The sequence below is a fragment of the Papaver somniferum genome, chromosome 6, assembly GCF_003573695.1.
Source record: "Papaver somniferum cultivar HN1 chromosome 6, ASM357369v1, whole genome shotgun sequence".
NCBI classification, from domain to species: Eukaryota; Viridiplantae; Streptophyta; class Magnoliopsida; order Ranunculales; family Papaveraceae; genus Papaver; species Papaver somniferum.
In genome coordinates, this window is record NC_039363.1 from 145,100,167 (window position 1) to 145,126,869 (window position 26,703).

At 37.9% G+C, this 26,703-nt stretch overlaps 2 protein-coding genes and 1 pseudogene across 2 annotated transcripts in view; all 3 read left to right on the plus strand.

Moving 5' to 3' along the window:
* The window catches only part of LOC113291618 (wall-associated receptor kinase 2-like), a 46,795-nt gene extending 23,762 nt beyond the window's left edge, over nt 1-23,033 (plus strand). Inside the window, exons 3-7 of the mRNA XM_026541132.1 lie at nt 20,923-21,986; nt 22,253-22,372; nt 22,583-22,639; nt 22,740-22,804; nt 22,910-23,033. Of these exons, the coding sequence (XP_026396917.1) occupies nt 20,923-21,986; nt 22,253-22,372; nt 22,583-22,639; nt 22,740-22,804; nt 22,910-23,033 (1,430 nt within the window). The remainder of the gene's footprint in view (nt 1-20,922; nt 21,987-22,252; nt 22,373-22,582; nt 22,640-22,739; nt 22,805-22,909) is intronic.
* LOC113292148 lies at nt 5,352-5,451 on the plus strand (annotated as a pseudogene).
* Nucleotides 23,034-23,512: 479 nt separating the features above from the next.
* LOC113289675 (wall-associated receptor kinase 2-like) lies at nt 23,513-26,308 on the plus strand. The gene is made up of 3 exons (XM_026539003.1): nt 23,513-24,608; nt 24,689-24,868; nt 25,002-26,308. The coding sequence occupies exons 1-3, from the start codon at nt 23,693-23,695 to the stop codon at nt 26,096-26,098; spliced, it is 2,193 nt and encodes a 730-aa protein (XP_026394788.1). The 5' UTR covers nt 23,513-23,692; the 3' UTR covers nt 26,099-26,308.
* The last annotated feature ends 395 nt before the right edge of the window (nt 26,309-26,703 follow it).

The following is a 26,703-nucleotide window of genomic DNA, read 5'->3' on the forward strand; positions in this document are numbered from 1 at the left end:
TTTTTTTTTTTTTTTTTTTTTTTTTGCATCTCAATCACTCTAATTCACCCTAGCATTGGTAACAACTTGAATCGTGAGCCCCACCTAATCACCTAGAGAAACATAGTTTAAAAACAAAAAAAAATAAAAACAGAAGTGAAAAGGACTCAACGAGATATGGTGAAACTATCATGTTATTTATAACACCTGAGCTCTGTGCTTTTATGAATAGACTCTTTAGATGTTGCCATATAGTCAGACTGGTTCCTCAACTCCTACAACCAGAATGCTTCCATCCACTTAGATTGGTTAGTTCCATCCTTAATAGGGATAAATTTCTAGGCTCTGGAGTTTATTTCTTGCAACGAAAAGGTAACAAAAAGTTCTACCCCACCCCCAAACTTAAATCTAACATTGTCCTCAATGTTTCTAATCAAAGAACAGTACCAAAAATATAAGTAACAAGAGGAAATAGTAAAGAGAGAAGTCGGAAAGATAGTACATGGGTGAAGTGTAACCAAAAACCTACAAATATATTATACAACATACAAAATCGCCTCGATAGTCAATCAAGGTAAACAGGGTCCTCCAGAGGGACCTCCTCAACATCACCTGTAGGAAAAGGCTCTAAAAAGGGCTTCAATCGCTGACCGTTAACCTTCGAAGAACTACTACCATCTGGTGTCTCAATCTTAACAGCGCCATGAGGAAAAACAGTACGGACCACAAAAGGACCGGTCCACCGAGAGCGCAACTTCCCGGGAAATAGATGCAAACGAGTGTCATACAGAAGAACTTTTTGACCTGGAGAAAATGACTTTCGTAAAATATTCCTATCATGCACAAGTTTCATTTTGTTCATATACTCCTTAGCACTATCGTATGCATCTCTGCGAATCTCGTCCAACTCATTGAGCTGGAGCTTTCTTTGAGTTCCTGCCTTGTCAAGTGAAAAGTTTAAGTTCTTAATAGCCCAATAGGATCGATGCTCTAACTCAACAGGCAGGTGACATGCCTTGCCAAATACTAAACGATAAGGTGACATTCCAATGGGTGTCTTAAACGCAGTACGGTAAGCCCATAAGGCATCAGTAAGCCTCGACGACCAGTCTTTCCTATTTGGATTAACTGTTTTCTCTAGAATACATTTAATTTCCCTATTGGAAACCTCTACCTGACCACTAGTCTGAGGGTGATATGGGGTTGCTACTTTATGGGTAATATCGTATTGTTTCATTAAAAGAGAAAATGGTCTATTACAAAAGTGTGAACCTCCATCACTAATTATAGCTCGCGGCGTACCAAAACGTGTAAGTATATTCTCTTTCAAAAACTGGACTACGACCTTGTGGTCATTCGTTCTACACGGAACCGCCTCAACCCACTTAGACACATAGTCTACAGCGACAAGTATGTAAATATAACCAAACGAAATAGGAAATGGACCCATAAAATCAATGCCCCACACATCAAAGACCTCAATCACTAAAATAGGGTTCAAAGGCATCATATTTCTACGGGAAATGGTTCTTAACTTATGGCAACGCTCACAAGAAACACAATGACTATGAGAATCTTTAAAAAATGAAGGCCAGTAAAATCCACACTGCAAAATCTTAGCAGCAGTCTTCTTAGCACTAAAATGACCCCCACATGCATGTTCATGAAAAAAGGAGATAATACTAGACTGGTCACTCTCAGATACACATCTCCTAATAATCTGGTCCGGACAATACTTAAACAGATAAGGATCGTCCCAAAAGAAATGCTTAACCTCGGCTAAAAACCTAGAACGATCTTGCTTACCCCAATGTTGAGGGGTTCGACCAGTAACAAGATGATTCACTATATTTGCATACCAAGGTGATTGGGAAACAGAGAACAATTGTTCATCAGGAAAGCTATCCCTTATAGGAAGGGAATCACTATGGGAACTAACAACTATCCTAGACAAGTGATCTGCTACTACATTTTCTGCACCCTTTTTGTCTCTAATATCTGGGGAAAATTCCTGTAATAATAGGATCCATCTAATCAATCTAGGTTTGGTATCCTTCTTAGATAAAAGGTATTTCAAAGCAGTATGATCTGTATAGATTATGATCTTAGAACCTAATAGGTAAGACCTAAACTTATCCAAGGCAAACACGATGGCTAAAAGTTCCTTCTCGGTAGTTGTGCATTTTATTTGGGCATCATTCAGAGTTTTGATAGCATAATAAATCACATGAAGTAATTTGTTTTCTCGTTGTCCTAAAACGACGCCTATAGCATAATCTGAAGAATCACACATAATCTCAAAGGGTAGGTTCCAGTTAGGTGCCTGGACTATCGGGGCAGTAGTGAGTAAAGTTTTAAGCTTCTCAAAAGACTCTAAACAAGCATCATCAAAGACAAACTTAACATCTTTTTCAAGAAAATTGCAAAGAGGTCTAGAAATCAAGCTAAAATCATTAATGAATCGACGGTAAAAACCTGCATGCCCTAGGAATGACCTAATATCTTTTACGGTTTTTGGGACCTGTAAAGTCTTAATAAGGTCAACTTTGGCTTTGTCTACCTCTATACCCTTTGAAGAGACGATGTGCCCTAATACAATTCCTGATTTAACCATGAAATGGCATTTTTCCCAATTAAGCACTAAATTCTTTTCCTTACACCTAGTCAACACTAATGTCAAATGATGCAAGCACTCATCGAAAGATGAACCAAACACTGAAAAATCATCCATAAAGACCTCTAAGAACCGTTCTACCATATCAGAAAATATGCTCATCATACAACGCTGAAAAGTTGCAGGGGAATTACATAACCCGAAAGGCATGCGTCTATACGCAAAGGTACCAAAGGGACATGTAAAAGTGGTTTTCTCTTGGTCTTCTAGGGCAATAACGATTTGATTATAACCGGAGTAGCCATCTAAGAAGCAATAATGACTATGTCCAGCTAATCGCTCTAGCATTTGGTCGATAAAAGGAAGGGGAAAGTGATCCTTCCTTGTGACCTTGTTCAATTTCCTATAGTCAATACACACACGCCATCTCGTGGTCACTCGGGTTGGGATTAATTCATTATTATCATTCTGGACTACAGTGATACCTGATTTCTTGGGGACAACCTGAACAGGGCTGACCCACTTACTGTCTGAAATTGGATAAATAATACTCGCATCTAACAACTTAAGCACCTCTTTTCGAACTACCTCTTTCATGTTAGGGTTCAGTCGACGTTACATCTCCCTAGAAGGTTTGGAGTCTTCCTCTAAATGAATCTGATGCATACACACAGTATGACTTATACCCTTAATGTCTGCTATAGTCCACTATAAAGCTTCCTTATTGTCTTGAAGTACATTTACTAGCCTACTTTCCTGATCACTATCCAAATTGAAAGCCACAATCACAGGTAAAGTCTCAGATGGGCCTAAAAACACATACTTTAGAGTATCGGGTAGTGGTTTAAGGTCCAACTTTGGGGGCCCTTCTAAAGAAGGAATTAGGGTAGTCTCAGAAACTGGTAACGGTTCGAACCTAGCTTTCCATCTATCAGTGTCTAACACAGGGGTAGAATCTAATAGAGCATTCACCTGTTCAATAGTGCTATCGTCGTCAAAATCTAAACCAAAATGGGATAGACAACTTTCTAATGGGTCTTCAGACAAGATGTTTGGTAATGACTCCTGAACTAAGGCTTCTATCATGTTCACCTCCTCAACACATGTGTCATCTAGCTCATAAGGTTTCTTACTGACATTAAAAATGTTCATCTCCATAGTCATATTACCAAAAGATAAACTCATCACACCATTTCGACAGTTAACGATCGCATTAGACGTAGCTAAAAATGGACGACCTAAAATCACAGGTATCTGGTTCTCTAGGTCAGGGACAGGTTGGGTATCTAGGACCACGAAATCCACTGGATAAATAAACTTGTCGACCTCAATAAGAACATCCTCGATAACACCTCGAGGGATTTTAACAGACCTATCAGCTAACTGCAGTGTCATCTGAGTAGGTTTCATTTCACCAAGTCCTAGCTGTAAGTATACATGGAATGGCAGTAAGTTCACACTGGCTCCTAAGTCAAGTAAAGTTTTTTCTACCCGGAAGTTACCTATTGTGCAAGCAATGGTAGGAGAACCTGGGTCTTTGTACTTTGGAGTTGTGGTGTACTGAATGGTTGAACTTACGTGACTAGCTAAAAAGGCTTTCTTATGGACGCTAAGTTTTCGTTTTCGTGTACACATATCCTTAAGGAACTTGGCATAAGCAGGATTTTTCCTAATTGCATCTAATAAGGGAAGGTTTATGGTAACTTGCTTAAAAACCTCCACTATGTCATTAAAGTTCGATTCCTTCTTTGTTGGTACTAATAGCTGAGGAAATGGGGCTCTAGGCCTAAAATCAGACCTTTCAGGAACCGAATTCACATCATTAGAAACTTTATCAGTCTCTTCAGCTACTGGTCCTGAGAGGTGAGGTCCTGAGGGGTGAACTACAGTATGTTCACTATCGGGCATGGTTACCTCATTGTCTACCACTCTACCACTTCTAAGGGTTCTAACAGTATTTAATTGATTCGATGGTTTTGCACCTAATTCATGAACTCCTCTAGGGTTGGGTTGTGTTTGACTAGGAAACTTACATTTTTCTCTCAAAGAATCACTTATCAGACCAACCTGGGTTTTTAACTCGGAAATAGCCTGACTATTTTCTTGTCCTATCCTGTTACTAGATTGTAGACTTTGTTCTACGGATAACTGGAATTTTGCAGTTTGCTGAGTTAACAAGGCGAGAGATTCCTCTAAACTTAGGATTTTCTTATCTGACTGATTCTGAAACTGAGCTAGTCCCGAAGGATTCTTAGTATAGCCAAAACCTGGGGGAGCATTAGAATTACTAAACTTACCTTGACTTTGGCCCTTAAACCACGAAAGGTTCGGATGGTTTCTCCAACCAGGATTATAGGTTTCTGAATATGGGTCAATCTTTTGACGGTTATCAAATCTAGTGTTATTATAAAGAGCATTGGCCTGCTCTTCAATATTCTGGCCTTCCCAAAAAGGCTCCACTCTACCACTAGTCTGGCCCACTTCTAAGGCTTCTAACCTTTTTGTTATAGCAGCAATTTTGACATCTGATTCATAGCCTCCTTCTACCCTATTAACGTTTCCTCTACTTAAAATAATTGTTTTCTGGGGTGCCCTACTATTTTCCCATTGCTGGGTTTTTTCGGCGATTTCATTAAAAAATTCCATCGCCTCATCAACAGTTTGGTTTTCAAATCCACCAGTGCATAGAGACTCAATCATGGTCGTTGTGGAATAATCTAAACCCTCATAAAGGATCTGAACTAGCCTAACCTTTTCTAAACCATGATGAGGACACTGGGATAATAAATCATTGAACCTTTCCAAATACCTATATAAAGATTCTCCCTCTTGTTGTGAAAATGTGCATATTTGCGTCCTAATAGACGATGTTTTGTGCCTAGGGAAAAACTTATTGAAAAAGGCAGATGTAAGTTGTTCATATGTCTCAATTGACTCGGAGTCCAAACTATACAGCCACGACTTGGCCTTATCTTTCAAGGAAAATGGGAATAACCTAAGTTTCAAAGCATCATCATCTAAGCCTCTAATTCTTAAAGTACTACAAATTTCCTCAAAATCCCTAACATGGTAATAAGGGTTTTCATTTTCTTTCCCTAAAAAGATTGGGAGCATCTGTAAGGTCCCAGGTTTCAGTTCATAGGGTTCCTCCGTTTCAGCAAACTTAATACACGAAGGACGGTAGTCCTAGTTGGATTCAACAAAGCTTTCAAAGTTGCCATTTCTGGCGCTATCGGAGCAACAGGGATTCTCTTCTCAGTCAAAGAATGTTCAAAAACAGACTCTTCAAAAGCCGGACCTTGTATATTAAGGTAATCGAAACGTTTCGAACTACTAGGTTTCTCTTTAACAAATCTACCTAGTGCGTCTCTTTTACGTTCAGGCATACAATAGAATTTTCTAAATTGGAAGGGTAAGCAAACACAGATCAAGGCCGACTCAACCAAATCAAACCTATTGATTTCTAGCAAACAAAAAGTATGATGACTCCACTTAGATTGTTTCTAGACCAGCTTCTAATCCTTCGAACGGGAATTCGTTACAATTTAAGAAAACCCCTCTGGAATCAATCCGAGTTAACATAAGTTGAATAGAGGCGAGGGAAGCTCGGTGGAGCTTTGATACCCAAGGCCTCACCGATATTACAAGGCGGCGCAGTCACGCATTCAACTTACAGAAACCGTCAAGAACTTCGAAGTATGCTTAAAAGAGTAACCAATATTTTTCAAATGACTTTCCTGTTAAGCTCGTTACCCTATCGGTCTCATTCTAGTCAAAATTTTAGGCTTAGGTTCGCGTAGGTTACGTGTTCCTAAAGAGGACAAGAAGAGAACGGTGATGAAATCCGAACCATTATATTGTATGGCCAGGCCTTGCCCTTTACTAGAAAAATAAATGTCCGTATTCAGTCCTCAACATATATGCATACGAAAGAGTCCAGTAACTCGCTGACAGGGGATTCACGAGTGTTTAGAATCTTACCTCCCGTTCCATACGGGGGATGAATCGGTTGTAGTCGACTCGGGCCACTGACTCCGATGTCTAGGTACGAACCCAAGGTGCAGAGACAATATCGTAATTGTCCTCCTTCTCTGCAAACAGTTTATATTTGAAGTACCCTTTCGTAGGGTAAAAAAAATAATGTTCCAAAGTCCAAAAGTCCAAAAAAATAAAGAAAATAATAAACCCTAATACAGTTTTTTTTTTTATAAATAAAATAAACAAACCCTAAACTAAAATTTTGTAAAAAAAAATAATAAAAAAAAAATAAAATTTTCTTCTTTTCTGTTCTTTTTGCTTTAATCTTTAGCTCCAAGTCTTTATGAAATCACCAAACTCCTTGGCTCAATTTTCTTTATGATCCAGAACCTGTAGACACAAGATAAATACCCAAAAACATAAAAAAAAAAGACAAAAATAATAAAAAAATAAATAAAAATAAAAATCTAAAACCCTAAAAACAAGTCCGCGTCGGCGCGCCAAAAATTGGTGTGATTTGTAGATAGTGGTAAAATTGGTTCGATTCTCAGACTTGTGAAGGATATTAATTAGAATTAAATCCTAATATTAAAATAGAAAACTCACTAAAAATTATAGCAAACTCAATCAAAGATGATATCAATACTAAAAGAAACACTGAGGCTAAGATTCCACTATTTTCCAAATTCAGAGTAATTTAATCCAATATTTATATTCATGCAATTTTTTCGTTCAATTTGATTCTAAACTATTGCAACAAGTAGATTCTCAAAATAACAGGCGTAAATCCGAAGCATAGAACATCAAAAACCTAGGTCCAAGCATGCTCTATCAAAAGAAATAACAATTGCTTAACAAGAATCATTCAAACAATTTTCACTCAAGGAAAAACAATTTTTAAAAATAATTGCAATAAATAAATAAATAAGAATATACCACTTTTTTGCTGGAAAAATAGCTTCCTCTATCGCCTCAGCAATGGGGTTTCGCTCCTCATATTAACCACTTGCTCAAAATACATGCTTGTTGCTCAAAAGTTGATTAAAAAGAAGAGAAGGTATAAGACAGCATGCTTGTAACGGATATAATTGTTACGAACCACTGTTACAGAGTACCCTAACACAGAACTGTTGCGAACTCTGAATAATTGTTACAGAAATTGTTACAAAGTGATTGAATTTTGAAAGAAAAGGCCGCGGATTCTGCGACTGTCTTCGTCTGTCCAATGTTCTTCAGCTTCGTCTTCTTCCTCCTACTGCTGCAACTTTCTCTGCAGTGTGATTTCTTCGCACCAGAGTTCCCCCTAAACTACGTAAAGGCCCCAAACTACTCGATAGCCCTTCCTGGAACTTGTATCTCTCTATTTATACACAACAGAGTTAATTAATATTCACGAAATCTTTTTTTTCCTTCCTTGAAAGTTACCATATTCTTTTCTTCTTTTTCTTTATTTCCTATGCGACTGTTGAGATTCCTTGTATACTCAAACTTCCCTCTGATTGAGCCAAATCTTGCAGAAAAGATATTCTTCTCTTAACTCCCACGCAACTTCCATATTTTCCTTAAAACCTCCCGACTAAAACTCTACTCTAAAAACCCGAGAAAACTAGTATTCTTTCGTGCGTTGAGAATCGGTTATCCATCCCATTTTGCTCTGTTAAATTACTTAGGCCAGCCCTGTTTACGCCTTTAGAGTCCAGCCCAATTAAATCTGGTGATCGAATCTGTCCAGAGATAACCCAAAAATTGAAGCCAAATTCTGTTCGCAACTGAAGTATTTTCCCGCCAAATTCGATTTGAGCTGGTGAAGAAAGGGTGTCCCCTTATCCAGGGTAGGGGTGCGATTAGAAACTGCCTGGAAATGGGATGCCCCTTATCCAAAGTGAGAGTCCGAATAGCAAATGTCCTCCGGGTGCTTTCCAACAACTTTTCGAGCCAATTTTTTCCAAAAATGTTTATTGGCCAAAAATACCTACAAATAAATAAAACACCATAATAAGTACAAAAATGAGCCCTAACAATATATAGAATCGAGACAAATCGGACACAAAAATGTGTCTATCATGCAGTCACACTATCACGTCTACACCATAGGGAAGGGGAAGAGAAAGAAATTCTCTGATAGTGTTTACCTTGACCCGCCACAAATTAGTTGTCTCATTCAAAACCTTGATCTTGGGATCTCCAGTCAGCAAGGTTGAGTATCCTTCATGGCAAGTTTATTTAATGAGCCTAAGCCCCATCCCCTTAGATGCATTACTAACTATCTCCTTGGATAAACCTTTCGTCAAAGGGTCCGCGATATTCTTCTTGGACTTAACCCAATCAATGGAAATAACGCCTTTCAAGATTAGCTTTTTCAAGGTATCGTGTCTTCTCTTTATATGAATAGACTTCCCATTATAGTAGTTGTTTTTAGCATTAGCTATTGCAGATTGATTATCACAATGTATAGATATAGCTGGCACAGGCCTATGTCAGAGAGGAATGTCTTCTAAAAAGCATCTTAGCCAAGCGGCTTCCTCTCCTGCTTTATCTAACGCAATAAACTCGGATTCCATAGTGGATCGAGCTATGCAGGTCATTTTGGAACTCTTCCAAGAAACAGCCCCACCTGCTAGAGTGAAAACATATCCACTCGTAGACTTGGACTCCTCTGAGTCTGATATCCAGTTTGCATCACAAAATCCCTCAAGGACGGCAGGATACTTTTCATAATTCATACAAAAGGTCAAAGTGTATTTCAAATACCTCAACACTCTAAAAAGTGCATCCCAATGTTCCTGCCCTGGATTACAAGTATACCTACTTAACCTACTCACAGCATAAGCAATGTCTGGCCTAGTACAGTTCATCAAATACATCAGACTTCCTATAACTCGTGAGTATTCAAGTTGTGATATTCCATTACCCCTATTCTTTTTGAGTTTAAAACAAGGATCATACGGAGTATAAGCAGGTTTACAATCAAAATGATTGAATTTTCTACGCACATATTCATTATAATGAGATTGACTAAGACTATAACCGTTAGAATTTCTTCTAATTTTCATCCCTAAGATTACATCTGCGGGGCCTAAGTCTTTCATATCAAAGTTCTCATTCAACATTCTCTTAGTGGAATTAATTACATCCATGTTTGTACCAAGTATAAGCATATCATCAACATACAAGCATACAATCACACAGACATCATTCACAAGTTTAGTATAGACACACTTGTCAGATTCATTGATTTTAAAACCACTAGAAAACATTACATGATCATATTTTTCACGCCATTGTTTAAGTGCTTGTTTCAATCCATACAAATATTTTTTCAGTTTACAAACTTTGTTTTCACAACCTTTCACTATAAAGACCTCAGGTTGTTCCATGTTAATTTCTTCATCTAATTCACCATGTAGAAAAGCTGTTTTTACATCCATTTGATGTATCTCTAGGTTATGAACCGCATCTATAACAATTAACATCCTAATGGAAGTAATTCTCGTAATGGGTGAGTAAGTATCAAAGAAATCTACACCTTCCTTTTGTTTGTAACCTTTAACTACTAACCTAGCCTTGTATTTTTGAATAGTTCCATCTATGTTACGTTTCCTCCTGAAGATCCATTTACATCCTATGGCCTTACACCCTGGAGGTAAATATACTATCTCCCATGTATCATTTTCTTTGATAGATTCCATTTCACTAATAGAAGACTCTTTCCACCACGGAGCTTCAGAAGAAGTCATGGATTCTCTATAAGTTTGCGGGTCAGACTATGCTAGTGTTACGAATTCAGGTCCAAAGGAGGTTTTGGTTCTAGACCTTTTGCTTCTCCTAGGATCAATTTCTACTTCATCTTCCTCTAAAGGTAAAGTATGACTGGTTAGAGGGACATCTAGGCGATCAACACCTCTCTTACGAGAGTCATATTTTAATGGAAAAACATTTTCAAAAAAACACAGCATCCCTAAACTCCATAATAGTATTTACACCAATTTCAGAAATATCAGAACTCACAACCATAAATCTATATGCAGGTGTATGCTCAAGATACCCTATGAAGACACAGTCAACAGTTTTGGGTCCTATCTTGGTTGCTTTGGGTTTAGGGATCTGAATCTTAGCCAAACACCCCCACACTTTGAAGTATGCTAAAGAAGGTTGTCTACCTTTCCACAATTCATATGAAGTTTTGTTTGATCCTTTAAAAGGTACTCTGTTCAGAATATAGCAGGCTGAGAGGACACCTTCCCCCCACAAGTTCGAAGGTAATCCTGAACTAATTAACATGGCATTTATCATCTCCTTAAGGGTAGGGTTCTTACGTTCAGCTACACCATTTGACTGAGGTGAATAAGGCGGGGTTACCTCGTGTATTATGCCATGTTCTACACAGAAATCTCCTATAGGAGTTATGTACTCACCACCACGGTCAGACCTAATGGTTTTAATGGTAGTAGTCAATTGGTTTTCAACTTCTAGTTTATACCTCTTAAAGGCTTCTAAGGCATCATCCTTACCTCTAAGCAAATATATGTGACAATACCTAGTACAGTTGTCTATAAAAGTAACAAACTATTTCTTACCACCTCTAGTTTGAACCGATTTCATGTCAACTAGGTATGAGTGAATTAATTCTAAGGGTTTAGAATTTCTATGAACATTTTTGCTAAAAGGTTTTCTAGCAAATTTTGATTCTACGCATATTTCACATTTATGTTCATTTTCCAAACTACATTTGGGTATGCATCCTACATTGGCTAGTTTAAGCATTGACTTATAATTTAATCTAAGTCTACCATGCAAAACATTCAAACACACACAAAATATTAAAAATGTTCACTTCATCAATTTTCCTTTAAGCTTATATAAACCCTAAGTCATATAACCAATGTCTGAAAAATCATTTCCCTTAATTACGACAAGATTTTTACTGATTCATTTAATATCTTAAATCTTTTACCATCTTCAGTAGAACAAGATACAAGATTCTATCTTGCATATGCCCGGAACATGAAAATTCATTCAATGTTAGAATGTTCTAGATATGAGCTTCTGCTCGACCTTTCCCTTTTATGCAACCTCTGTCGCAAATGAGTTACTCATATAGAGTTTCTCAACATCCCTTATTCTCAGATAAGAGGTGAACAGGTATTTGTGTTAACAAACATGCTTAGTGGTTCCAGAGTCCACTCCAGTCTCTCACATAGGTTATCATGCCACTAAGCTCGTTCTAGTTTGTTTCAACTAAATTAGCATTAACTTTCTGCTTATTAAGGTTTTATGTTGTCTACACATTAATGCCATTTGACCAGGAATTTTACAAACATAACAAACACCCTTAATTAAAATAATGCTAGATTTAGGTATGCGAAACATACCTTTGTTATGAGAGCTATGCAAAGTGTTGCAATTGATGTTCTCACATTTGCCATATTTGGAAGATTTATTTTCAGCCACATGCGCCTATTAGCCATGTCCCTTCTAGATGCAACCTTTATTCACAAACCACAATTCCGAATCATAAAATAAAATATGAATTTTGAAGATAGCATCTATATTTACAAACTTCGTTTGAACCACCATTTCAAAAAAAAAAACTCATGGTTACCCCATAAAAACTAATATTGTCAACAATTGTGTTCGTCAGAATTTTTTCAGGAACATTTATCTGTTTTGTAAAATATCGAAAAATAACTTTTACAACTCCAAAAATTCATAAATTTTACGTGGGTAACTATCAAGATGTCTACTACATTATGCCAAAAGGGTTTATCAAAATTAATTCTAGGTTAAAAGATAAACTCGAAACTCTACAGCTGACCCAAAAATTCATTTTTTGCTTTTTCACTCCACAAATAACATCCATGTTTGTTGGGTGCAATAATTAAATTCAAGGAACAATCAAATAAACAAAAATTATTGATACTTATCTCCTTTATAATGTAAGTGATCGGTTTGACAAAACGGATGAGCTCCCCAGAAAATTTTTCTGACCCATCAACATCGTTCTTACCATTGTTACAGATAGAAAAGACTATTGTGTTAAGATTGTTGCAACTGTAACAATAAACACTCAAAGAAATATGTTACAAGAAAAATTTCTAGATGGTAAATAAACACTCAAATGGACAGCAAACAGAGGACAGATTCACGTGTTCAACACGCTGTCCTTAACAGAATAGTTGACCGGTACGCCTTAAGAATGAGTGATGCCTATACCCTGTGGTCAAGTTGTATCCAGGATAAAATTTCTTGTTACAAGTATTGTTAGCACTAAAATACTTGCCCACTCATACGAACTCAACAACAAAGCACGGAAGAAAAGAAAAATACGACACAGAGGGAGAGAGACGAAAAGAAGAGGATAGTAGCTCTTCTGGACACAAATGAAAATGAAAGTTTCGAATTCTTTTTATAGGCAAACAGAAAGGGTGAAATCAATGCACATTAATGTGCGAATCAATACTGCATGCGAAATAATGCTGCCATGATGTCGACATAATTCTGTCATCAACATTCAAAAACCGGTAAGAAAATGTCGACATCCATGCAAATAAATCCGTTAAGAAAAATGTTTTTGGTAAGAGAATAAATTCACCCAGGTCACACGCCCCCCATAATTAAGACATAATTCATTTTGATTTTCAAAATGATAAGGAAATAAATCAAAAGAAAAAAAAATTCCAAAAAGGAAAGTCCTGGTTGACCAAAGCCCATGGCGCAAGCACGGGCTCGAGCCCTAAGCCCAAGCCCTTAGTGGAAACAAAAATATTTCTCCCCACCCGTTCTACCCACATTGTTTTAGTAACTATCCATAAAGGAATAGCTATATAGTGGAACTCCTCTTTAGTTATGCCCAATGTGGGACTAAAGGACCTATTTCATTCACTCATAGAAAATGAGTAAGAGCTCTTAGAGACCCAAAGGTCCTAAGTTCCGTTCCCACCAATACCATAAAATCAAAACATTAAAAAACTCATTTTCTCCAACAATCCCCCACATGAATGAAATACCGATACAAAAATCAGAAAACGGAAAGCGAGAAATACCACTTAGGAAAGAGGTGTCCATGAAGTCTTGAACCTTTGCTTAGTGAGAAATTGCCGGAACTACTTGATGGACAGTGAACGCGATGTCTTGAATTGCCATCGTTTGGTGTAATCCACGATAATAACCACGCGTGATATCTCTCTAGGTGCTGTCAAGTTCGTGCCGTTGTGTCCTTTTTGGCCCCGGACAAATCCCGTTTCTCAGAATGCTCTAGAGAATCAGCTCTTTTCTCATAGGAAGCGACCCACTTCCACATTCAGATAGGTGAGTTCCATCAAGAGTGTTTACTGCTACACCCCACTTCAATCTTTAATTGAAACTATAAAACTCATTAAGACTTAGTTAAAAGTCATCCTTCACATGCAGTCACACTATCACGTCTACACCATAGGGAAGGGGCAGATAAAGAAATTCTCTGATAGTGTTTACCTTGACCCACCACAAATTAGTTGTCTCATTCAAAACCTTGATCTTGGGATCTCCAGTCATCAAGGTTGAGTTTCCTTCATGGAAAGCTTATTTAATGAGCCTAAGCCCCATACCCTTAGATGCATTACTAACTATCTCCTTGGACAAACCTTTAGTCAAAGGGTCCGCGATATTCTCCTTGTAATTAACCCAATCAATGGAATTAACGCCTTTCGAGATTAACTTTTTCAGCGTATCGTGTCTTCTCTTTATATGAATAGACTTCCCATTATAGTAGCTGTTTTAGGATTTGCTATTGCATATTGAGTATCACAATGTATAGATATAGCTGGTACAGGCCTATGCCAGATAGGAATGTCTTCTAAAAAGCATCTTAGACAAGCGGCTTCCTCTCCTGCTTTATCTAACGCAATAAAATTCGGATTACATAGTGGATCGAGCTATGCAGGTTTGTTTGGAACTCTTCCAAGAAACAGCCCCACCTGCTAGAGTGAAAACATATCCACTCGTAGACTTGGACTCCTCTGAGTCTGATATCCAGTTTTCATCACAAAATCCCTCAAGGACGGCAGGATACCTTTCATAATTCAAACAAAAGGTCAAAGTGTATTTCAAATACCTCAACACTCTAAAAAGTGCATCCCAATGTTCCTGCCCTAGATTACAAGTATACCTACTTAACCTACTCACAACATAAGCAATGTCTGGCCTAGTACAGTTCATCAAATACATCAGACTTCATATAACTCGTGAGTATTCAAGTTGTGATACTCCATTACCCCTATTCTTTTTGAGTTTACAACAAGGATCATACGGAGTATAAGCAGGTTTACAATCAAAATTATTGAATTTTCTAAGCACAGATTAATATAATGAGATTGACTAAGACTATAACCGTTAGAATTTCTTCTAATTTTCATCCCTAAGATTACATCTGCGGGGCCTAAGTCTTTCATATCAAAGTTCTCATTCAGCATGCTCTTAGTGGAATTAATTACATCCATGTTTGTACCAAGTATAAGCATATCATCAACATACAAGCATATAATCACACAGGCATCATTCACAAGTTTAGTATAGACACACTTGTCAGATTCATTGATTTTAAAACCACTAGAAAACATTACATGATCAATTTTTTCATGCCATTGTTTAGGTGCTTGTTTCAATCCATACAAATATTTTTTTAGTTTACAAACTTTGTTTTCACAACCTTTCACTATAAAGACCTCAGGTTGTTCCATGTTAATTTCTTCATCTAATTCACCATGTAGAAAAGTTGTTTTTACATCCATTTGATGTATCTCTAGGTTATGAACCGCAGCTATAGCAATTAACATCCTAATGGAAGTAATTCTCGTAACGGGTGAGTAAGTATCAAAGAAATCTACACCTTCATTTTATTTGTAGCATTTAACTACTAACCTAGCCTTGTATTTTTGAATAGTTCCATCTATGTTACGTTTCCTCCTGAAGATCCATTTACATCCTATGACCTTACACCCTGGAGGTAAATCTACTATCTCCCATGTATCATTTTCTTTGATAGATTCCATTTCACTAATAGAAGACTCTTTCCACCACGGAGCTTCAGAAGAAGTCATGGCTTCTCTATAAGTCTGCAGATCAGACTCTGCTAGTGTTACGAAGTCAGGTCCAAAGGAGGTTTTGATTCTAGCCCTTTTACTTCTCCTAGGATCAATTTCTACTTCATCTTCCTCTAAAGGTAAAGTCTGACTGGTTAGAGGGACATCTAGGGGATCAACATCTCTCTTACGAAAGTCAGATTTTAATGGAAAAACATTTTCAAAAAAACACAGCATCCCTAGACTCCATAATAGTATTTACACCAATTTCATAAATATCAGAACTCACAACCATAAATCTATATGCAGGTGTATGCTCAGGATACCCTATGAAGACACAGTCAACAGTTTTGGGTCCTATCATGGTTGCTTTGGGTTTAGGGATCTGAATCTTAGCCAAACACCCCCACACTTTGAAGTATGCTAAAGAAGGTTGTCTACCTTTCCACAATTCATATGAAGTTTTGTCTGATCCTTTAAAAGGTACTCTGTTCAGAATATAGCAGGCTGAGAGGACACCTTCCCCCCACAAGTTCGAAGGTAATCCTGAACTAATTAACATGGCATTCATCATCTCCTTAAGGTTACGGTTCTTACGTTCAGATACACCATTCGACTGAGGTGAATAAGGCGGGGTAACCTCGTGTATTATGCCATGTTATACACAGAAATCTCCTATAGGAGTTATGTACTCACCACCACGGTCAGACCTAATGGTTTTAATGGTAGTATTCAATTAGTTTTCAACTTCTAGTTTATACCTTTCAAAGGCTTCTAAGGCATCATCCTTACCTCTAAGCAAATATATGTGACAATACCTAGTACAGTTGTCTATAAAAGTAACAAACTATTTCTTACCACCTCTAGTTTGAACCGATTTCATGTCAACTAGGTATGAGTGAATTAATTCTAAGGGTTTAAAATTTCTATGAACATTTTTGCTAAAAGGTTTTCTAGCAAATTTTGATTCTACGCATATTTCACATTTATGTTCATTTTCCAAACTACATTTGGGTATGCATCCTACATTGGCTAGTTTAAGCATTGACTTATAATTTAATCTAAGTCTACCATGCAAAACATTCAAACACACACAAAATATTAAAAATGTTCACTTCATCAATTTTCCTTTAAGCTTATATAAACCCTAAGTCATATAACCAATGCCTGAAAAATCATTTCCCTTAATTACGATAAGATTTTTACTGATTCATTTAATATCTTAAATCTTTTACCATCTTCAGTAGAACAAGATACAAGATTCTAGCTTGCATATGCCGGGAACATGGGAATTCATTCAATGTTAGAATGTTATAGATATGAGCTTCTGCTCGACCTTTCCCTTTTATGCAACCTCTGTCGCAAATGAGTTACTCATATAGAGTTTCTCAACATCCCTTATTCTCAGATAAGAGGTGAATAGTTATTTGTGTTAACAAACATGCTTAGTGGCTCCAGAGTCCACTCCAGTCTCTCACATAGGTTATCATGCCATGAAACTCGTTCTAGTTTGTTTCAACTAAATTAACATTAACTTTCTGCTTATTAAGGTTTTATGTTGTCTACACATTAATGCCATTTGACCAGGAATTTTACAAACATAACAAACACCCTTAATTAAAATAATTCTATATTTAGGTATGTGAAACATACCTTTGTTACGAGAGCTATGCAAAGTGTTGCATTTGATGTTCTCACATTTGCCATATTTGGAAGATTTATTTTCAGCCACATGCGCCTATTAGCCATGTCCCTTGTAGATGGAACCTTTATTCACAAACCACAATTCCGAATCAGAAAATAAAATATGAATTTTGAATATAGCATCTAGATTTAGAAACTTCGTTTGAACCACCATTTAAAAAAAAAATCATGGTTACCCTATAAAACTAATATTGTCAACAACAAATTTCTGTTCGTCAGAATTTTTCAGGAACATTTCTCTGTTTTGTAAAATATCTAAAAAATACTTTTACAACTCCAAAAATTCTTAAATTTTACGTGGGTAACTATCAAGATGTCTATTATATTATTCTAAAAGGGTTCATCAAAATACTTTCTAGGTTAAGAGATAAACTCGAAACTCTACAGCTGACCCAAAAATTCATTTTTTGCTTTTTCACTCCACAAACAACATCCATGTTTGTTGGGTGCAATAATTAATTTCAAGGAACAATCAGATAAACAAAAATTATTGATACTTATCTCCTTTATAATGGAAGTGATCGGTTTGGAAAAACGGATGAGCTCCCCAGAAAAATTTTCTGACCCATCAACATCGTTCTTACCCATTGTTACAGATAGAAAAGACTATTGTGTTAAGATTGTTGCAATTGTAACAATAAACACTCAAAGAAAGATGTTAAAAGAAAATTTTCTGGAAGGTAAATAAACACTCAAATGGACAACAAACAGAGGACAGAGTCACCTGTTCAACACGCTGTCCTAAACACAATAGTTCACCGGTGCGCCTCAAGAATGAGTGATGCTTATACCCTGTGGTCAAGTTGTATCCAGAATAAAACTGCCTGTTACAAGTATTGTTAGCACTACAATACTTGCCCACTCATACGAACTCAACAACAAAGCACGGAAGAAAATAAAAATACCACACAGAGGGAGAGAGACGAAAAGAAGAGGATAGTAGCTCTTCTGGACACAAATGAAAATGAAAGTTTCGAATTCTTTTTATAGGCAAACAGAAAGGGTGAAATCAATGCACATTAATGTGCGAATCAATACTGCATGCGAAATAATGCTGCCATGATGTCGACATAATTCTGTCATCAACATTCAAAAACCGGTAAGAAAATGTCGACATCCATGCAAATAAATCCGTTAAAAAAATGTTTTTGGTAAGAGAATAAATTCACCCAGGTCACACGCCCCCCATATTTAAGACAGAATTTATTTTGATTTTCAAAATGATTAGGAAATAAATCAAAAGAAAAAAAAAATCCAAAAAGGAAAGTCCTGGTTGACCAAAGTCCATGGCGCAAGCACGAGCTCGAGCCCTAAGCCCAAGCCCTTAGTGGAAACAAAAATATTTCGCCCCACCTGTTCCACCCACATTGTTTTAGTAACTATCCATAAAGGAATAGCTATATAGTGGAACTCCTCTTTAGTTATGCCCAATGTGGGACTAAAGGACCTATTTTATTCACTCATAGAAAATGAGTAAGAGCTCTTAGAGACCCAAAGGTCCTAAGTTCCGTTCCCACCAAGACCATAAACTCAAAACATTAAAAACTCATTTTCTCCAACAATCCCCCACATGAATGAAATACCGATACAAAATTCAGAAAACGGAAAGCGAGAAATACCACTTAGGAAAGAGGTGTCCATGAGGTATTGAACCTTTGCTTAGTGAGAAATTGCCGGAACTACTTTATGGACAGTGAATGCGATGTCTTGAACTGCCATCGTTTGGTGTAATCCACGATAATAACCACGCGTGATATCTCTCTAGGTGCTGTCAAGTTCGTGCCGTTGTGTCCTTTTTGGCCCTGAACAAATCCTGTTTCTCAGAATGCTCTAGAGAATCAGCTCTATTCTCATAGGAAGCGACCCACTTCCACATTCAGATAGGTGAGTTCCATCAAGAGTGTTTACTGCTACACCTCACTTCAATCTTAACTTGAAACTATAGAACTCATTAAGACTTAGTTAAAAGTCATCATTCACATGCAGTCACACTATCACGTCTACATCATAGGGAAGGGGCAGATAAAGAAATTCTCTGATAGTGTTTACCTTGACCCGCCACAAATTAGTTGTCTCATTCAAAACCTTGATCTTGGGATCTCCAGTCAGCAAGGTTGAGTATCCTTCATGGCAAGTTTATTTAATGAGCCTAAGCCCCATCCCCTTAGATGCATTACTAACTATCTCCTTGGACAAACCTTTCGTCAAAGGGTCCGCGATATTCTCCTTGGACTTAACCCAATCAATGGAAATAACGCCTTTCGAGATTAACTTTTTCAGGGTATCGTGTCTTCTCTTTATATGAATAGACTTCCCATTATAGTAGTTGTTTTTAGCATTATCTATTGCAGATTGATTATCACAATGTATAGATATAGCTGGCACAGGCCTATGCCAGAAAGGAATGTCTTCTAAAAAGCATCTTAGCCAAGCGGCTTCCTCTCCTGCTTTAGCTAACGCAATAAACTCGGATTCCATAGTGGATCGAGCTATGCAGGTCTGTTTGAAACTCTTCCAAGAAACAGCCCCACCTGCTAGAGTGAAAACATATCCATTCGAAGACTTGGACTCCTCTGAGTCTGATATCCAGTTTGCATTACAAAATCCCTCAAGGACAGCAGGATACCGTTCCACCCACATTGTTTTAGTAACTACCCATAAAGGAATAGCTACATAGTGGAACTCCTCTTTAGTTATGCCCAATGTGGGACTAAAGGACTTATTTCATTCACTCATAGAAAATGAGTAAGAGCTCTTAGAGACCCAAAGGTCCTAAGTTTCGTTCCCACCAAGACCATAAAATCAAAACATTAAAAACTCATTTTCTCCGGCATAATGTTCCCTACCCTTTTGGTATAACTGCTAGAGGGGATGATGACGATGATCTAGGAGGAGCAGGAGGGTGTTCAATTCATGGAGTTGGGTATGGCTGTAACATTAACTGCAATACTTCTTATGACCCTCCTAAGCCCTTTATGGGTATTGGAGTTAATGTTATAGCCATACCCACACATTTGTTGTTATGGTAAGAATTTTCAGACACTTGTTGTTTTGGCAAATATCCGCCAGTGAAGCAATTCAAAGAACAATCCTGGGTACCGTTGCACTTGCTTTGACGGTTACAAGGGGAACGCTTATCTCAGTCCTGGATGCCTAGGTACGTGCACATGTCTCCACAATTACTGAATAGTTCTTAAAAACTCGGGGCGTCTTCCATGATATATCTGGAGTTCTGTTCATTTTTGAGTGCCGTCCAACATAAGCTAATAAGTGTCATGTTTTTCTGTTCTTATGAGTGTGTCACGATAGATGTGAATGAGTGTGAGGATCAGCACAATAACCCTTGTGTTGGCATCTGCATGAATACCAGAGGGAGTTACAACTGTACTTGTCCAACTGGCAGTTTGTGGGACGGGAGGAAAGATGGGAAAGGTTGCACTAGCAATGTCAAGAGAGATCGATTCCCAGTACTAGGGGCTACTCTTGGTACCTACCATCTCCTGTTAAAACGTTATTTGGTCTTCAATCTTGTATAGCTAATGTCTAATGAGCATAATATACTGAAACTCATATTGTTAATGCCTGCAGGAGCTGGCTTAGGGCTGTTGTTTATAATTAAGAAAAGAAAGCTAATCAAGCTGAAAGAAAAATTCTTTCAGCAAAATGGCGGATATTTGCTAAAACAACAAATGTCTTCAAATGAAGGCGTAGAGACATCAAAAATATTTGCAACTGAAGAGCTAAACTTAGCAACCAACAATTATGATGAGAGTCTAATCCTCGGAAGAGGAGGCTTTGGAACGGTTTACAAGGGAACCTTACCAGACAGTCGTGTAGTCGCTATAAAGAAGTCCAAAATTGTTGATCAGAGTCAAATTGAGCAATTTGTAAATGAGGTTCATATTTTAACTCAGATTAACCACAGAAATGTGGTGAAGCTTTTGGGGTGTTGTTTAGAAACTGAAGTTCCTTTGCTTGTTTATGAATATGTTTCCAATGGCACGCTCTTCGAACATGTCCATACCATCAGCGGGGTGCCTTCTGTTTCTTGGGAAAGTCGTTTGAGGATTGCGGTTGAAACTGCAGGTGCACTAGCGTATTTACACTCTGCAGTATCTATACCTATCATTCATAGAGATGTCAAGACTGCCAACGTACTTCTAGATGAAAATTACACAGCAAAAGTTGCGGACTTTGGAGCATCAAGGTTGATTCCATTGGAGAAAACAGAATTATCCACCGTAATAATGGGAACCAGAGGATATTTGGATCCGGAATACCGCCAGACAGGCCTACTGACAGATAAGAGTGATGTATATAGCTTTGGTGTGCTTCTTTTAGAACTCCTGACAACAAAAAAACCCATTTTTCATGAGAGGTCTGGAGAACCAAGAAATCTTGCTTCGTATTTCATTTCGCTGATGGAAGAAGACAATCTAATCCAATTTCTAGAAGCTCGAGTTGTAAATGAGGGGATGCAGGATCAAGTAATCGGAGTTGCCGAGGTCGCAAAGAAATGCCTGAAGATGAAGGGTGAAGAAAGGCCGACAATGAAACTAGTAACAGCAGAGCTAGAGAGTTTGAGAGGGGTAGAAACACGCGCGTGGTCTCGTCAACCAAACCATGAAACAAGAACAACATTATCGACTGAGGCAAGAGACCTCTATACTGTCCCTCTTTCCTCCTCCACTTCAATCGATTCTGGAGAGTAATAATACCCTAGAGACGCTGCTCTTCCCGGCGGTCGATTTATGGCTTCTCAGGCAACTCAAACCACCCAATATGGTGTTTCTCTGCCCAAAACGCTGATTTCCTGCGTAAAAACCAGCTGGAAGCTTTTTCTTTTAGGCGTTTGACGGACCGATGGCAATCAGGTTGCTGCTTATCACTATATTGAGTCCTATGTGTTTAATGTCAGGTCTCTGGGGTACCTGGTTTTGCTGAAATCAAACGACAGGTCCTTGAATGTTTGTCCATGCCTGAGCACATGGCACGAGCTGCTGGGATACACTTGGATGACCTTATCGAACACTGCAAGGTTGCATATAAAGAAATCAATAATAGTTCTAGATACTCTTGAGTTTGAAGATTTGGTTTATCAACCAAGAAACTCTTATTACAAAGCTTTTAGTGGTTGCCGATACCCTGCCTAGTTTGTGTTTGTGGTAATGCGTATTTTATGTCTCGGTGGACATCACTTTCATGCTGGCAGTTTCCTTGTTTTATTTTTTTTTCTTAGATGGTATAGATTCTCAGTGCTGAAGCAGATATGTCGAAGTTCACTTCAAAAGTCTCACTGTCACTTGTATGTTAGCAATGGAAGATTTCGCTTCGTTTGCAGATTTTCCTCCGTGCCTTTTCATTTATAATTCCATTAATTGCTTTGGGTTTGGTGTTTGATACAGGAGACTCCCAGTGCCATTACTCAATCCTTAAGAAATCATCAAAACCTTCTTTCAGTGAGAAAAATGTTTTACCCAAACTAAGACATGACACTCCGGAAGGAGTTCTTAACAGCAATTGTTACAGATTTCAGGCAGTAATTTACATTTTTTTTGAAAACAATCCCTTTCAGGAAATGGGACTTTTATGAAGCAGCAATTGCATTTTTTCGCCGGTGCTGGATGCGAATGATTGCTCTTCTAACTCAAAAGAAGCCATTGCTGAGTACTATTGAGAGTGATACCAAAACAAGATAATGCGGAGCTTGCAATGGCACTTTGTTAAACATGAAATTGTAAGTGTGGCACTTTATTAAAATCCCCTTATATTAATAACTGGGCAAGAAAGTTTGAGAGAGACACTAGAGAAATTCCCATCTGCTTGTTAACCAAACTATGAAACAAGATTGTTGTCTAATGTGGAAGACCTCGATTATGTACAGCTGTTTTCCTCCACCTCCATCGATGCTGAGCAATACGGTAACGCTGACACGTTATGGATACGGCCCTATTCAAGAGAATAAGGTGTATTTGAAATGTTCAACTGTAACCTTTTTAACAAACATATGGTGACATGCAACAAACAAAGATATAAGTAACTCTCATAGACAATTGTGTACAACTGATCGCGACTCAATAACCAAACAAATTTTTTCACCTTGATTACATTATAATCTTAGAGCTCAACTTGCAGGTACACTTTCTTCTTGTCTATTGCTTTCTGTATCTGCCAAGTTGTTTATTCATGTTTTCCTTGAAAGTCTATGGTTCTGCAATTGAATAATCTTAATTTGTTAGAAAATGTCAAATGACGTTTATTTGAACAAGCTTAATAATATGGTTTTAAGTGATCCAACGTTTCCTCTAGAACTAGCACTAGCAGAAGTAATTTACAGATCCTTTGATTAGCTGCAAGCATGTTCTTACAAAGACTCTTATTAATCCAGATGATCTTTTGCTGGCCACTGTTAGCTTCATCGGTTGTTATATCTGAAGATGCAAAGGCAGACTGCCAGGGGAAATGTGGTAATATTAGTATACCTTACCCTTTTGGTATAACTGCTAGAGGTGAGAATGATGATAAAGGAGGAGGAGGAGGAGGGTGCTCTATTCAAGGAGTTGGATATGGCTATGATATTAACTGTGATACTTCTTACGATCCACCCAAGGCCTTTATGGGCATCAACAACCTTGAAATTGTAGGTATATCAGAAACTGAGATCCGCATAAAGGACAACACATCTGCAATATGTTACAATCCATCTGGCGGGGTGGTGTTGAATAGAACATCAGTCGCATGGGACTTGTCCTTGACCCCATTTACGTTCTCGAACACAAAGAACAGGTTTTTTGTGGTCGGGTGTAACTCGCTCGGGGTTATTACAGGGTCCGATCACAATCTGGAAATGTTCTCAAGCCAGTGCGTATCAACATGTGACAGAAGGGAAGAAGTGAAAGAAGGAAATTGCAATGGGAATGGGTGTTGCCAGAACATCATCCGAAAGTGGATGACAAGGTCAGTAATAGGGATTGCGAGATTAGTTAACACCACATACTTGTCTTTTAGTCCTTGCAGCTACGCTTTCTTGGCTGCATATGAACAATTCACGTTCGATGCGTCAGATCTTCTGGATGAAAGTAAAGTAAGAGATGTACCTGTTGTTCTTGATTGGGCAATAGGGAACAAAACATGTGAAGAAGCAGAAAAAGATTCAGCCACTTTTGCTTGCCAGGACAACAGTTACTGTAACAATTCACAGAACAATCTTGGCTACCGTTGCACTTGCTTGGAGGGTCACGCGGGGAACCCTTATCTTAGTCCTGGATGCAAAGGTATGTGCTTATGTTTTTTTTTTATATGATAGTTCATAAAAATGAAACCCTGTAACTTTTTAATTAGTCTTCTATGTTAGATGTGAATGAATGTGAGGATCAGAACAACAATCCTTGTGTGGGGATCTGCATCAACACCAAGGGGAGCTACAATTGTACTTGTCCAACAGGCAGTTCTGGCGACGGGAGGAAAGACGGGGGAGGCTGCGTTAGCGATACTATCAAGAGAGAAAAATTTCCTATACTCAGTGTTACCCTTGGTAATATCTACCCTGAAAATTGCATGATACTTGCTTCAAATCTTTAGTCTTGTATATACCTACAGAGTACTTCATGCTTATCGATAGGCAACAGTACTAATCAATTAGCTGACCGCACATATTGTTAATGCAGGTACTGGTTTCGGCCTCTTGTTTGTAATTGTTGCAAGCTCTTGGCTGTACTTGATTGTAAAGAAAAGAAAGTTAATAAAACTGAAACAAAAATTCTTTCAGCAAAATGGCGGTTTTCTGTTGATGCAACAAATACATTCAAATGAAGGCAGTGGAGATACATCAAAGATTTTTACAGCAAAAGAGCTAAAATTAGCAACCAACAACTATGATAAGAATCTGATCCTCGGACGAGGAGGCTTTGGGACCGTTTACAAGGGAACCTTACCGGGTGACCGTATAGTCGCCATTAAGAAGTCCGAAAAGGTTGATCCAACTCAAGTAGAAGAATTCATCAATGAGGTTGTTCTTTTAACTCAGATTAATCATCGAAATGTGGTGAAGCTCTTGGGGTGTTGTTTAGAAACTGAAGTTCCCTTGCTTGTTTATGAGTACATTTGCAATGGTACCCTTTTCCAACACATCCATTCCAACAATGGGGTGTCTTCAATTTCTTTCCATAGCCGTTTGAGGATTGCCGCCGAAACTGCAAGTGCACTTGCATATTTACACTCAGCAGCAGCTATACCTATCATTCATAGAGATATCAAGTCTACCAACATACTTTTAGATGAAAATTACACGGCAAAAGTTGCAGACTTTGGAGCATCAAGGTTGATTCCGCTGGAGCAAACAGAATTATCCACAAAAGTACTGGGGACCAGAGGATATCTGGATCCAGAATACCACTACACAGGCCAATTGACTGACAAGAGTGATGTTTATAGCTTTGGTGCACTTCTTGTAGAGCTCTTGACCGCAAAAAAAACATTTTCTTCAAACAGACCTGAAGAACAAATAAATCTTGCTCTGTATTTCGTTTCGTTGATGGGAGAAAACCGTATGTTGGAAATTCTAGACACTCGAGTAGTTAACGAGGGGACACAAAAAGAAATCACTGCAGTTGCTGAGCTTGCTAAAAGATGCCTTAACTTGACGGGTGAAGAAAGGCCAACAATGAGGCAAGTAGCAGAAGAGCTAGAAAGTTTTAGAAAGGTGGATTGCAGGTGCTTGGGTTCGTCAACCAAACAGTGTAACATTTGCAAAATTACCATCTGAGCCCAAAGACCTCTATCCTGCACCACCACTGGTCTCTTCCACTGGTACTGATTCTGAACAATATAGTTCGGGTATAGAGATAACTGTTTCAATGAACACCGGCAGATGATATATGTAATTCATTGCTTGTAAATATCAAATCAAAGGCTTTTTTGAAATGGCCAGCCGGTCAGTAGCTCATTTGCTGATAGCATTTTTTGCTTTTTATAACTAGCGGTGCTACTAGAGTGTCTTCATTACTCTTCTGATAGGATCATAAAAACCTTATTTAATATATGCATCTAGATACTGTCAACAGACATATACATGTCACATTCAGAGAAGAGACAAATATTTTGTAAGCAACAGCTGACTCCGTCATACAAGACTAAACAAATCATCCATTGTTCTAATTACGTACAATCCAAGAATTATATAACAAGAATGACATAGATAGTTTTGTTTAACCATTTCTCTGCAACTTGGTATTGAAAATTGATCTCTCTTTAGGCATTTTACTTGGTCATATTGAGGACGTTCCCTTAAAGTCCATGAATGCAAGTTGCATAATTTTCATTTGGTATTTACTTGGTCATGAGCTTGCATGGCATCTCCCCAAGTCTCCT

Bases quoted from the DNA above. Each gene is read 5' to 3' on its own strand.
- LOC113289675 (XM_026539003.1), top strand. From the start codon at position 23,693: ATGTTCTTACAAAGACTCTTATTAATCCAGATGATCTTTTGCTGGCCA. The intron at 24,609-24,688 runs GTATGTGCTTAT...CTTCTATGTTAG, and splicing joins TCTTAGTCCTGGATGCAAAG to ATGTGAATGAATGTGAGGAT. The intron at 24,869-25,001 runs GTAATATCTACC...TTGTTAATGCAG, and splicing joins TATACTCAGTGTTACCCTTG to GTACTGGTTTCGGCCTCTTG.